Raw genomic sequence first — 15,375 nt, 5'->3', positions numbered from 1 at the left:
TACAAATAGAGATTTAAAAGGTTGTATAACTCAATTTTTTTAACATGCCTTCAACACGATGTGTCGTGCAAGATTGCAGTAATAAGTCTGATAGAAGTACAGGCATTTCATTACATAAAAGCCCAAACGACGAGTCTTTGAGAAGAATTTGGGTTAAATTTGTACAGACGAAGCGCGCAAACTTTAATCCGAGTTCGCGCGAAATTCTATTTATGATTTGTTCGAATAACTCCTCGGAAGACTGTTTTGAGCGTTTATTCCATTTGGGTGGTATGACTAGACGGCTCAAACCTGGTGCCGTACCTACTATTTGGAAGAAATCACAAACACCAACAACGTCAAGAGAGCGACGTTAGCACAAGTTTCAACTCTTATATACTTACGTATATTTCAGATGGTAAATTTACACAATTTGAGAGAAGCAATAATACATCCAGGCAAACTTCCAATATATAATATTTAACATTATATAACATTTATACTAAGGTTTTAAAGGAAATACAAAATAAAGTGTCTGTATCCAGCATGAACAAAGAAGAATTAAACCTAACTGGCTTTAAACATAACGAAGCTGCTGGAAGAACAAATTCGTTCAGGCAAACTTCGTTAAAGCCAGGGTGATCCGAAATGCATTTCCTTTCATCAATTTCGTTATGATACATTTTACCACGGCATTGCTCTATTTCCATGCAGCATCAGCACTCTTGAGGGTTGACAACAAGATCCAACGAACAATGGCCACATTCACACCTTTAATATTGGCCAAATTGTATGTTTCCATAAAGTTATCATAGCTAATGGCAGACGATTCGGATCAAAGTAACACACTAAGAATGACATCTAACCATGAAGTAACATCAACACGGGCATCAAAACGATCTTGCAGCATGTCTTCAACCCGCCGTTCTTCTGCGACTGGAGCTTCGTACTCTGCAATTTTATCGGGCGAAGCAAGCGGCTCAATATTATCGACAAATGGCAAAATTTCTGAATTAGATTCGTTCGAATTTGCCGTCACAAATTCCGATGAAGAAATTGATGCGTTTGTCTCGATCGAAGACTCAGAGAGCGAGCTAGATCTCGATGAATTTGACATTTTTTTGCTCTATTTATGTATTACTTAGTATACTTTCCAATGTGCGCTTCTTGCCGTGTTAAGACTATGACGTCACAGACCTTTGCTGATTGCAAATATTCAAAATGGCCGATTTTAATGGCGGACATGAAAATTAGACATTTCAAATGTTCATAACTCCCTCGTTATATCATTATTTTTGCTTACATTTTATGAAAGCAATAATTGATATGTGTTTAAGCTATTGAATGCTAAAATCGATGATTTTTTAACGTTAAGTTTTTGTCATAGAACCACTTTAACAAACATCAATAGAAGTTCACTAGTGTACTATATTGTACCTCATGTAAGCTTTTGTTACTAGTTGATGGCATGCTATCATTCTGGTCTTTTAGATTTTTGTAATTAGGACACGTTTTAGGAACAAGTGATAAGCATTTCTCGTGGCAGTTGTATCCACATTCTGTACATCTGAATCCTAGAAAAATACATTTTAAAATACAAAAGAATTTTTGGTGGTAGGAGCCAAAATCTCACTACAAAACGTTAACATAACTACGACGCGTGGTGAACAGTTTTGGGGTATCAAGATGACAGGGGTGAGCCAAGCCATTTTAATTTATTTTGGATAGACTTACTTGAATAAATTTCTTAAATTATTAAATTATCAACGGTACACACTCATTGAAATTTATGATAGACAATAGCGGCGCCACAATCATCATGAAATAAATTATCAGTTGTATGACATAACAATTATCATAAATCTAGCACAAAAATATTGTCTGGCTGCGATTGTTTCACTTTCATTTCAGAATTAAATTTATACTAGGGGTGTATTTAACTAACTATAACGCGCGTGCATTCTGCTTTAAAGCTTTGCAAGTTGTAAAATTTTATTAGCAAAATTTCCATAGAAACTTTGCACAGTAGACAAGATAAAGAAGTGTGTTTATCGATGTAACGGAAAGTCAACTGTATGGCCATCATAGATAGATAGATACACAAGCAAACCATACCTCCTTTTCCAATATTCCATATCACTTGTAGACAGAAATCGCAGTTGGTTGGCGTAAAGAAACTGTGAGGTTCAAATGAATGAGGTCGTGAAAAACCTTGGTTACTGTAGTCTTTGATTTGAAGTTTCCCCTGAAATATAAAAGTAACATGTGTCACATAGTATGTACCTTTAAAAGAAACTAAATGAAATCAGTTTCTACAAGGTCATCTTATAAAAGTAACAAAGTTACTCTCTACTTCAAAGGTATAAATACGCAGCAAAACTTGTAAAAATAATTTTGAATTACAAATTTAAGCAATTGCTGTCTATTCTTCGGAAAACACAATAATGTTGACATTTTTTTAAAGCTAAGATCTTAACAGGCATGGAAAGCCTAAGTAACGTAACAAAGGAATCAACGTATTATGAAAATTTAAACAAAACAAATTATTTACTGAAACCAGTACAAATGGTGTGTTGTCATGTGAAGTGAGCCACCACAAGGTAGGTCACTTAACAAAACAAATTATTTACTGAAACCAGTACAAATGGTGTGTTATCATGTGAAGTGAGCCACCACAAGGTAGGTCACTTACAAAAGTTGCAACATTAAGATGTCAATTTTACCTCCATTTCAGTAAAAAGAAAGTAAATGAAGATTAAACTAATGCTTTAACTGACTACTTTTCAAGATTTTATCAAAAAATCCGAATTCAGAGACATTAAAATTTTGTACAAACTGTGTTCGAGAATCTTTCAAAATGGCGGCATGACACCAATCTCATATTGTGTGAAAAAACTTTTAAAAACACGGTTGCTGATTAGTGCAATGCTCAAAAAAATCGTGTCTATAAAACACTTTATTGCCCGAGAGCTTCAGTCTCCCAAAATTATTGAAAAACTTCCGTGGTTATGGCGGAAAGTTTTAAGGCAAAAATATAAACAACATGTTATTAAAATTCAAGAATTCATTGTCTTTATATTCTTCTTAAAATGTTATTTCATAAAGAAAATACAAAAAATATTTGCCTATTCCTATAGATTCATATAGAAACACTCGTGAAATTTTTAAAGAAGCTGGAAATTTTTGGAAACACACGCACTTTGTGTTCCTCTTTGCCATGTAATTTATTGTTCCTCCCAATCACGTGTTTCTAAAACTCTCTAGAAACTCAGAAAGTGTTTTGTCGTTCTTAAAGAATACAACATATTCCAAGACAACATGAATACAATTTCACGGTTTAGTGCTACCAGCACAGCAAAACTAAATGTTAAAAAAGTTCATTTTTATAAGTTGCTAAACTGATAAAAAATCCTTTTGTATATAGAAAGTATTTTACCAAAAATCACAAAATAGAACGAGTATATTGCATGAACGAGAATATTAATTTAAGATCAGGTAATCATAAAATGGTCATTGAAGTTATAAATTATCTACAATCAATATAAAATTAATCATAAAGAAAAAGAATCATAAATACTACCTCAAGTATTATGTCCATTGTATCTCGTTTGTGTAGTACACCACTACGGACTCTGGAAAGTTCTTCGTTATATGTTAAAAACTGTAAAGAAAAAATGCCAGTCAGTTATGGTGTTCATTCGTACCAGGCAAACACCACAGTCTGTGATGGTATTCATACCATGCACATACTCCAGTCTGGTATTCATATAATGCATACACTCCAGTCTGTAATGGTATTCATACCATGCACACACTTCAGTCTGTAATGGATTCATACCATGCAAACACCACAGTCTGTGATGGTATTCATACCATACACACACTTCAGTCTGGTATTCATACAATGCATACACTCCAATCTGTAATGGTATTCACACCATGCACACACTCCAGTAAGCAAAAAGTAGTTATGCTGCCTAAATGAGACCTAAAATAAGATATTGACAAGCCATTTACAAAAGATCCAGTGGATGACCTTTACTTAATGTCTACAAAGTAAAAGTAAAACAACACGTCACAAAGAAAGTATATTTGCTATAAATACCGTTTTCGTTATTTTAGGCTGTTCCAAACGCTCCCATGTTTGTTTCCAACGAGTTGTGTGTTTGTCAGCCTCTTCTTCGATGCGATTATATTCGTACAAATGATATGCACAGCTACTACTGTCGTAATGAACCGATCCACCAAACATACCACTTCGACAGCGTCTAGTAAACAATATGAAGCGTTAGCTATTTTATTCAATAATTTACGCACGTTTGAATATTATAAATCACTTTTTTAAACATATAATAAAGTTTGCAACAAAAAATTCAGCATGCAAGGTACGAATGGCATTGAACTTATTTTTTAATAGAAACATGTTAACAATGGAAGCACTAAATAATGTTTAAATGGAAACATCCTAACTATTAAAGTACTCAATAATTTTTAAATGGAAACACGCTAAGTATAGTAGTACTTCACTAATTTTTAATGGAAGCACGCAAATCGTAGAGGTACTTTGCTACGTTTTAAATGGAACGCGCTTTCTTCTTAACGCAATAACTTATTCATACCTGTTGGCATCGTACTTGTCTTCTAACTTCTGTTGTCCTTCCTCGGCAGCAGTTTCTGTCTCATTTATGACTTCTTGATCAAACTCTGGACCAGTGGAGACATTCTCCGAAACAAAATAACTCCATAATTTTAGATTGGAAACGTTGCAATGAGGACGAAGCACCTGGGAATTTAGAGATAATGTATTAAATCTGGTTTAAGAGAAGAAAATCTTCTACAGAAAATAAAGGAAACGAGTCGTTGTGACTAGTGTATTTTAGATGCTGAATAAATTATAATTATTGTGCTTGTGAGCGAAATTCTAGCAACAAAAATATATTTTCGTTCCAGATAATAATCAAACCTTTCATATTTACACAAACACATTTTGTTTAAATTTTGTTCTATCTCATTAAAAACATCGCACAATATAATTATACACAGACATAAGTATTTCTCTTCGTATTTGTCTAGAGAAGAAAAATATTCAGATTTAACCATTGACACTACCAAATTTTACTCTCAGCCACGCGTGTCTGTGGGTGAAATCCCGCTAGCTTATCACTGTAAATGGACTTTTTTATGCCGTGCGTGGAAGGATTGGGACTAGTTGAATTGGTTGCTTTAAATTTTTGGCGGGAAGTAACATTCCAGTTCTATTTAGTTCAATGGGTTTTACAGTCCAATAAAGTCACTTTAAGTACAACACAACAAATCAAGGATATTCTAGGATTTACTAAATGAAGTTTACAAGTTTAACCAATAAACTTGTTAGATAAAAGATATACAAGGCGTCCATTGAAAAATACACTGAGTTAAATGCCTGTTCTTCTTTGATCTTGTTTTAAATCAATTTGACAGTGATTACACAACTACATGACCGAAAAGCATGCAGGTAATTTCATTATATTGCATGCAAACTGTTGCAGCAAAGATTTGCTAAAATATGGCTACAAATCAACAACTCACCTTTTCAGAATGTTCTTTTTGAAAACTTGAAATTATAAAATAATGATGATTTTTTGTGTAGCATGTCGATGTAATCCCAAAGACTTTTTATGTGAAATTTAGAAGTCTTTGCATCTTTCTTTTCAGCATCTGATAGCCAACCCATCTGCACACGTTCGTGCTCTGAATCCAGTAAAAACGTACGAAAACGCATGGAGACATGATGATAGGCGAGGAAATGTAAATAATACTCGTTGAATTCGAAGGATAGTGGATACTGACGTAATATCTGAGAACATAAAAAATATGTTGATATGAGTAATTTTTCTTAACTTAAATGTAAAAATAAAAAAAGTAACTAAGAACACAAACAATATGAACAAATAGCTAAGTGACTTTATCATTAATTTTGAATTATAGCAAAGAAAAAAGATGGGAGACAATTCATGTCCAAACATTTCCCACCAAAATTCTTTAATAATATACGGTGTTTTTACTTTACGAAATGAGCGTGTTCTCTTAAGTGCGTCACTGATGTCTATGAGTAACTTATTTCTGGGTCCGAGAAGACCATTGAAAAAAATTGTGCATATGTTCTTAAAATGAATTTAACTATCTAGAGAAGTTATTTTTTGAACCTGAACTATGCATCATTGAGAGGTTTATTGAGTCGTACAATGCAAGAAAACTTTGAAGATAATGACCACAAAAGAGTTGCTTTTAAGAGTTAAATGTATATTTCAAATTTATAGCGAGAAAAGCACCTTAACTTCATGACTAAAATTTGTGATCGAATAAAGTTCTCAAAAAAAAAACAACAACAATATGCTCAACACAAGCTTTTGTCAAACGTTTTTCTTGTGTAATATAAAAAAACATTTCGCACAATACTCAGACGACGGACACCAGACCCATATTAACCCCAATTTTTTAAGATAACTTTAAGAAACAATGATAACCTGATGGACGCCATCAAGAAATTGCAAGAAAACAGGCGTAAATCCACCGTTAAAAAAACGAGAATCCACAAAACCGTACCCATAATTTTAGTAAAGTAATATATATTGCTGTGATACCAAGGGTGGCAAAAGATCTATTTGCATGGGAGAGATCGCATTGCTCTCGGGGGGGGATGGCACTTACATGTGAGGGTAGGGGACGAGCGTTGAAACGATAAATATAAATAACTAACCAACGGCAGATAAATATTTATCTTCCTCCACGTTGGATGAACGTATTGCGTCAGTGCTTCCACCACTTGCAGCTACAACAGAGCGAATGATGGATGCCACAGAGCTTCGTTCAATGGCAGAAGATCGCAATAAAACGGTGAATTTATTGACTTTATGTCTCTACGTTGCAACAGGAAAACGCATATGGCGATGATTTTTAGACATGCGCAACAAAGAGTCATCAGTCACGTGTTGTGGCATCACTAAAACAGCCGGGCAACTGAAAGAAAAATCCACAATATGATGACTATTTTGTCGAAACATGTTTATTTTTCAAATACTTGTAAAGCTTACCCTTTCGCAAAATCAATGTATTATACGATAGTAAATATGAGTTTTAAAACACTTATGGTAATAAAGAAAGGGATAAATTCTCCTAAGTTTCATTCGGAAATTTTCAACATAACAATTCTGTAATTGAAAATTATCTCCTGCACATTTCTTACTATTTTAACTTCGACAGGCTGCGTACGAAAGATTGACCATAGAAAGCCTCCAAGATCCACTTTTACTCCCTATACGTTCCTCAAGTACAGAGACAAAGCCAAGTCTTTTATACTCTTCACAATACTGGGCTAAATTCAAGTTTTCAATAACCGGCGCATTTCGTACCACAAAAGATCCATCAAACTAACAGAATATATATAACCAATAACATTAAAGAAAGGCTAACAATAAAATAAATAACGGTAGGTAATGGTAGTTAATGGTAGTTAATGGTAGGTAATGGTAAGTAATGGTAATTTTTATACGGTAAGCGTCACTTCCGCGCGCTTTGATTATCTCAGAAACATTTTTGTCGCTCCATTATTTTCCCGTAATCGACCACGGTCTAAAACGCGTAATTTTACAGTCAAATATAAACAAACTTCGTAAAAAAACAGCAAAACGCAAAATAAACGAAACAAAAAAACCATTTACAAATGTGAGTCGAAGGAAAAACACTTGGAAAACAGTTAAACTATCATGAAGATACAATTTGAAACGATTTATTTTTATGGACGAAAACTAGAAAAGTGAAAATCAACCCGTAAAACACATTAAGGACGAGAAAGAAATCAATCTTCGTTTCAGGTCAAATAATGCCATATAATAATCCTTTTAATAACCTCGCTTTCTCGGTCTTTACTGAGAAATAAAGGGGGTGCTTAGCATAGTATGAAGCATTTTCATATAAATCAATGTTGGTGAGGCACATAAGTATGGTGGAAAGATTTTCATTTGCAATCAAGACAATAGAACAAACATTGTAAAGACATTTTCCATCAGCCAATGTACTAAAACAAGTTGAGTAGAAAATATTACTATATAGTTTTATAGTTGAGGTACATAAATTATTTTTTTAATGTTAGAGAATGATCATGTCCAAAGAAATGAGCTTCAGCTATACAACAAATTAGGAAGCTTAATGTTATGTATCGAGGAAGAGGCTCATTATTTTATCATCTATAGGGTACAAGGCAGCAAGCTTGGAGAATTAGTAGCAATTGTACAGCAAACTTCATAAATTGAGAAGGATAATTATTATTTATATAACAATAGGGTGCAAAGCAAACATATTAGAGAACAAAGTTGCAGTGCTATTGAAAGTTCTAAGAACTTAGGAAGTGGCTTATTTCTATAACTATATGGTCAAAGCAACCCAATTTCAGGAGTGTTGTTCCAGTGTTATGGCAAGCATTGAAAATTGAGAAGTAAGATAATTATTTATATATCTCTCGGTACAAAGCAAACATTGTCAGGAACACAGCTGCATTCTCATAGTAAGCTTTAATAATTGAGGAGGTGGCTTATTTGTACATATATCTATATGGTAGGGTTACAAAGTAACCAGCTTTTGGGAATAAAGAACTTTGCCTTTTTATAGCAAGCTTAAGTATTGAGAAGGAGGCTTATTATTTATATGATCTATATGGTACAAAGCAACCAGTGAGTTTCGAGAATACAATTGCAGTGTTATAGCTGGCATTAAAAATTGAGAAGTAGCATTATTTTATATACATATATATCAATAGGGTACAAAGCAAACAGCTTCAAGGACACAGCTGTAGTGTTATAGCAAGCTTTAATAATTAAGGAGATGGCTTACTTATTTTCAATGAAAATACATGGTCATTTTAATGAACTTTGAGTGACTGACCACCATATTAATTCCATTTGATACATACATCATTAAGGGCCTTAAGCATAATTAAGTGATTTTTATCATCTATAGCAAGTAACTACGTCAGAATCTAACCTTCCTGGTGCACAAAGCATTATATGTCATTCTGACTCTGCGGAAAAGGCAATTCTGAAAATTCAAAAGATCATACTCCTCGTCGTTATTCCAATTTTGCTTGTTCAAGCTCTCTCTTGCACCAAAAAGCGTTCACAAGCTTCTTCAACTTAAAAATCTCGATGGAAATACCTTCTTGAATATTCAAACAACTGAAACTTCGACTTAGTATAGCGCAGAATATCAATACTCGCAGTGTAGGAGACCATGGTAGATATAATATGTATCAATCACTGGTATCAATATCATTGATTTGGCAAGCTGTTTTACTACTATTTCCCATCTGCAACGATGTCACAGTCATTGCGCAACAAATTATCGCTTGGGTGTCGATCCACGTCTCATGGTGTCACTCACACAAAATGCTTGCACCGTGATTGTCTTGTCATTTGACACCCTTTCCACGGTGTCAAAAGATAGCAAATTGCCCAATGTTCCAACGGCCGACTATTGAGATATTATTTTTGACAAAATTTGTACAAAAACTAACAAGGAAAACCAAGGCGTGGGGACTAAGCGTAGCTGGCCTTTTATATTGATATGTATATTAGACTGAATAACGCATCTCTTGCGAAAATTGACGCCGGAAGTTCGATCATTTACTACTGGCTTCAAGTATCGGTCCCACTTTACTATACTTTTGTATTACAAAATCATACTTTTTGCGTTTTTATTGCTTTTACATACTTCTGATATCGACAAAAATCAAATGCAGAGAAATACTAGTACTAGTAGAGAATATTCATTAATATAGTTTTTTTTCTTGGCTTTGTAAGGCCTAAAAAACGGGATAACAGGAGTGAACACCATGTAGCTTGTGTTCGTGAAATCCATTAAAAAATGTGCTATAACAATGTGACAGATATCGATCGTGTAAAGTAGTAAGTGTTTAAGTTAAAGACAGACTATCACACAAATTTTCTACAAAGCAAGTGAAAATCTAATGAAGTAGGAACTCTTTCACGGTTGATACTACGGAGAATCAGGGGTAAAATAGATGAAACTTCGACGTGAAAAGTTCGTTTATGTGATATACGATCATAAAAAGCCCGTTGCGTTTGGGTTAGAATAAAACATAGCAAACTATGAAACGAGTGAATCATATTTTTTGTAATTCGGAAGTTTATGTAAATTTAGACGAGAATGTAAACTTGTGCATACAAAATATGAAATATACTTATTTCTGCTGAAACAATTGACTGTTTTTGACAATAGTTAAAAAATATTCTTTACATTTGTAGATTCTTTACGCCTCTGAGTTCTAAATGCACTTACATTAATCTTAAATGTCAGTCCCAGATAATTTAGCAAACACGGATAAATTGGCTTGTTTTTTTTTTGTCAGTTGTATTGATATCAGACGAATTAGATAAAATAGCCATTGTAAATAAAAAAAATTTTAATTAAAATCTTTGACTTATTATCATTATCGGCATTGCATATAAATATTAAAATAAGTAGGCGTAGGCTGGCGTAGGCCTCTTTTCATGACGCCAAATTTGTTTTTACAATCAATTGGAAAATGGGAAAGTGCGGGGAGTTCAATGTTGTGTTTTTGGCTGTTCAAAACGAAAGAGACTTGGAGAATGTAATGAGCGCAGTAACAGCGAAGGAAGTGCTGATGACGAGTCTGATGTTAAATGAAAATTTAGCCAGCATTAAGAAAGACGAAAAAAGACAATTGTCAGTTGATAGAAGTTGAAAACGCAGAAACTAGAAATCTAGAATTAGAGGAAGTCTTATTACATGATGTTGAAGATGATGGTCCACCAACAAAAAAGCAGTGTTCAGAAGAAAATGGAAAAAACAACTAACCCTGGCTAGAAAGAAGCTGGAGAAACAACTAGACTGTCACAACTGCTGTACTTCTCTTGGCTCTGATACATTCATACCAGTCTCCAAATTTTTAAAGTTAAAAGACCGAGGCAAGCTCTACAAACCAACACAAAGTGTTGTTCAGATTTGCGAAGAAACCGAGAAGTGCTTTGAACGAATGTTAGCAGCAACTGATGGCAATCTTCCGCAAGAAAAAGTGCTTGTTCATGCAATTGCAGCTTCAGTATTAGGATCCTGTAAGATATCCACGTTGTTTAAAGAGCTCCATCATCATATCTTTGATACAACAGTTGAGAACAACCATATCCACAGCTTGATTACAAACATCGCAAAGATTTACAGTAAAATTCGACTGTACCATTGTGGAAAAGAAAGGACGCAAAATCAATGTGGACAAATAGAAAGGAAGAAATTAAATAAACTTGTTCTTTTTAAACATCGATAAATTAGGATATCATTCTAAAGTAAAATATCGAAGAAGAAAGATTCAAATGCTAATTTATTCTAAACTATTTACATTTATAAACCTGCCTGGGCTCAGATGTTCAGCGTTCATTTTAAACCAGTCGTTTAATGTTTTCACTGTCAACCGTACACTCTGAATATGGCATCCATCGAGTGCCGAACTTGCAATCGCAATTTCCAGGCGTTACAAAGCCAAGAAGATAGAAATTTTTTGGTTAAAACTCTTTACCGGTTATTCTGTTCATTTGATAAAAAATTTTGTCAAAATTCGAATTATGTAAAAGGCAAAAAACGCCAAAACTGGGATTTTGTAACACAAAATTAAAGTAAATTGGGCCTGGCAAGGCCTGGCTGCTGTGCCACACAATAAATCTCATCCAACATGGAGAATAAAACGACAACAGGGAAAACTATGGAAAAACACAAACACACACAAAAAAGAAATTGTGGAACAGTTTGAAGTGCAACATGATTTCAAAACAATTTATTAAAATCGAAGCATGGAAAAGGCAGATATTCTTGTATAGAAGACAAATCCGGGAACTATTAAATTTGATGAAAAGTTGGCCAAGGAAGTGCGTAAGTTTCCATGCTTATATGACAAAACATTTAAGGATTATAAAGACAAGTTTGTCGTGGCAAATGTGGCGGAAAAGTGGCAGAAAATCTGAATTTATTGGAAGGTAAAACAATGTAAACAAAAGATTGGTGTGCTTGAGTGGCAAATGTCAAAGGTGTAGAGACTGCACTCTGCTATAAAATATACAGCTTTCGATTTATCAAAATTTTTTTCTATTTACGTCTACTGCAAAGTCCGAGGATCTCGTTATACTGGCAATGCTATTGCTATGAGAGAGGCATTGAAACATTACGTAAATAGCAATAAAGGCTCTGTGCCTTAGCAGCAGCAATATGTAAGAAACACTGGAAGAATTTATAACTAAGAAAACAAAACTTTCTGTCAACAATTTCTTTTAAACAACATGGCTTCTAAATAACATTCATACTCTAAAGGTTGAGCATTTTTTAACAAAGTTCTTCAATGGAATTTGTCAACAATTCAGTCTAGTTAACTTGTTGGTTTTTGCATTATTGAGATTCTGAGAAAAGGCAGAACCTGAGTACTATGTAAAAATTGGTTAGACGGTGATGGGTTTTGATTTATTTGTATATTGAAAACAACATTTTGAATCTGATGCTTAGCAATTGCCTGTTCATGTGCATTTAACTTCTTCAACTGAGAGGCAACAAGCATTCAAATAAATCATTTTCATCTTTTTCCATGTGTTTGTTTTCATTTTGATGCTTAATTGCTTTTCGCATTGTACAAAGGAACTGTATTTCTTCTTGCTCAACATCAACTTTTGTCTTTGACCATTTTTTATGTCCAGTTGTATCAGATATATCAATAATCTTATTATCAAATACTTCATGTGGCTCTATTTGTTGACAGTCATAGTCTTCATTTAGTAAGCTGAAATGCTCAATTTCATCATTGGTTAACAAACTACAATTACTTGTCGAGCTGCTCCTTGTAGATGATACTGACAAATAAGTTTTTGTTGCTCTAGCCTTTATGTATGGTACTAACCACTGTAGAAAATTATAGTCCTCCAATCAGTGTGTGAATTAACGGTGTGCAATGTGCAATTTGCACATCGCTTTAGCTAAAATGAAAACAGTTCCTATCACTTTTTCAAACGATGTGCAAAAATTAGCAGTTCTAACGAAAAACACTGTCGTAAATCATATGAATTTGTTCACATATAAAAATATTAATTTAGCAATTAGCGCTGTGTAATAATTAACGTAATATATATTTGATTATACCTCTAAAGAAACACTTTTGTCAAAAAAATTGCACATCGTTTTTTCTGAACTAATTCGCACACTGACTCCAATTTTTTTTGGAAGAAACAACAGCTGACAGAGATGTTCCAGATTTATTTACATTTTTAAAGTCATTTCTTTGCTTGCTGAATCTTTTTTTTAAATTATTAAACAATGTATAAACCTGTAAGTAAAAAATATATCCCATACAGTATTAACTTTTATTGACATAAAAAAAATTAAATGTAATTAGTAATAGTTCTACAGTAGACGTAAATAGAAAAAATTTGATAAATTGAAAGCTGTATATTTTATAGCAGACTGCAGTCTCTATATCTTTGAAATCTGCCACTCAAACACACCTAAATTTTGTTTACATTGTTTTACCTTCAAATAGATTCAGATTTTCTGCCACTTTTCTGCCACATTTGCCACGACAAACTTGCTTTATAATCCTTGCATGTTTTGTCATATAAGCATGGAAACTTACGCACTTCCTCGGCCAAATTTTCATCAAATTTAATACTTTCTGGATTAAGTGATTGAACACATATTGAAGCCATTTTAAATTCCTAAATTTTTATTCAAAATGACGTCATTTTGGCAATTAACGCAAATAGATATCAAAAATTTTTTGATATATTATTGCGTTTGTCGCGATTGTTAGTCGCCGTTTATTGTGATTATTACTACGTTCCCAAATGCGATTATCGCGATTAAAGTTAATCGCTGTCACGTTTGTCGCGTTAAACCAATAGTGGAAACCAGCTTTAAAGTTGCATACGAGTTAGCCGAGATGTTTCAAAAAGCATTATTCCTAGTAAGTATATGATGAATTATTGAACATTGTATACAATAACTTTACTGGGTTACAACGCTTGGATCGTCTAGTTTAGTAAAGTAACATATCTTATACATGGCGATTCCTGCAACAATATAAGTCATTGAAAGCTTCAAAATCTCTACCACCTATTTACCTTAATAAAGTGACTCGTTTAAACTCGGGACTATCGTAACATGTTTGTAGATAAAGATCGTCCAGGTTAGTATAGTCCTGAGAAAGACTGTTGGTATTGATGTAGACTGACGTTTTGACAACCTTAGCGGTAGTCATCTTCAGAATAGACAACCTTAGCGGTAATCATTTTCAGAAGAGACAACCTTAGTGGTAGTCATCTTCAGAAGAGACAACTTTGGCGGTAGTCATCTTCAGAGTCTTTTGACAACCTTAGCGGTAGACATCTTCAGAAGAGACAACCTTAGAGGAGACAACACATTGCTTTTGACTAATCCACGATAACAATACACAATTGATACCCACACACACACACATTTCCTGTACACACAATACGATGACGTAAGAACCAGATAACAAATACGGCTTACCTGATTTTTACTCCTCACTTGACTCTAAAGATGACTACCGCTAAGTGTTTGAAACGTCAGTCTACATCTATATCAACAGTCTTTTCGGGACTCTATACTAACCTGGACGATCTTCATCCCCAAAAATGTTACAAAAAATTACAATTATATTTTCATTAGTAGGAACACCCACATACCAACAAAACTCGTAAAAATGATAAATACTTGATTCATCATAGTGAGTTTAACTTTTGTTCTGATGCTAAACATTAAACTTTCCATCGAACGAACAAAACGGAGGAGATCGTTTTACCGTTTGAGAAAGCAAAAAACATTCATGTCATACGCACTTTACTTTTATTAAACAACAACGTGTTAGAAATATGTGAGCATTCTATAAAGAAAAATTCCACCAAATAAGCATATAAAGGCAACATGTTTAAAATATCTTGGTCTTATATGATGTAAAATTTCAATGTTAATTTTCATAGTTAGAGTTTAATTACTTTAGCGTTCTTTGTGAATATAACATTTCTAAACAATAAATTTCTTTTTTCTGTCATTGATTTTGAAGACCATGTCGTTTTTAGGTCATGGGGCTTACATAAGAGGGGACTTTGATATAAAGAAAGGAGAAGTTATCAAAATTCTGGTTGGGCAAATAGCACTTGCAAAAAGCACTCCATCTTCAGGAGGAGGTGGAGGTTCTTTTGTCGTTAGAAACAACAATGTTCCACTACTGGTTGCTGGAAGAGGTGGTGGTTTAGACAAACTGAACAAGCGTCTACAAAATTGTGATGCAAGCAATAAGACAATGGGAAAAAATAATAAATGTGTCACACC

At 33.7% G+C, this 15,375-nt stretch overlaps 1 protein-coding gene across 2 annotated transcripts in view; it reads right to left on the bottom strand.

Annotated features, from left to right (window-relative positions):
- LOC124455410 (myotubularin-related protein 5-like) overlaps window positions 1–15,375 on the bottom strand; it is a 45,056-nt gene that overhangs the window by 1,490 nt on the left and 28,191 nt on the right. The window contains exons 7-11 of one of the 2 annotated variants that reach the window (XM_047006055.1): window positions 4,599–4,762; window positions 4,085–4,247; window positions 3,560–3,640; window positions 2,095–2,224; window positions 1,417–1,553 (exon numbers count right to left, since the gene is read on the bottom strand). The exons of the other annotated variant lie outside the window; for it this stretch is intronic. Coding sequence (XP_046862011.1) covers window positions 1,417–1,553; window positions 2,095–2,224; window positions 3,560–3,640; window positions 4,085–4,247; window positions 4,599–4,762 — 675 coding nt within the window. The remainder of the gene's footprint in view (window positions 1–1,416; window positions 1,554–2,094; window positions 2,225–3,559; window positions 3,641–4,084; window positions 4,248–4,598; window positions 4,763–15,375) is intronic. 2 annotated transcript variants of the gene reach the window in all.

Source organism: Xenia sp. Carnegie-2017, unplaced genomic scaffold (genome assembly GCF_021976095.1).
Source record: "Xenia sp. Carnegie-2017 unplaced genomic scaffold, XeniaSp_v1 HiC_scaffold_4, whole genome shotgun sequence".
NCBI lineage: Eukaryota > Metazoa > Cnidaria > Anthozoa > Malacalcyonacea > Xeniidae > Xenia > Xenia sp. Carnegie-2017.
The sequence above is the reverse complement of the archived record's forward strand: the minus strand, read 5'-3'. Positions and strand labels throughout refer to the sequence as shown.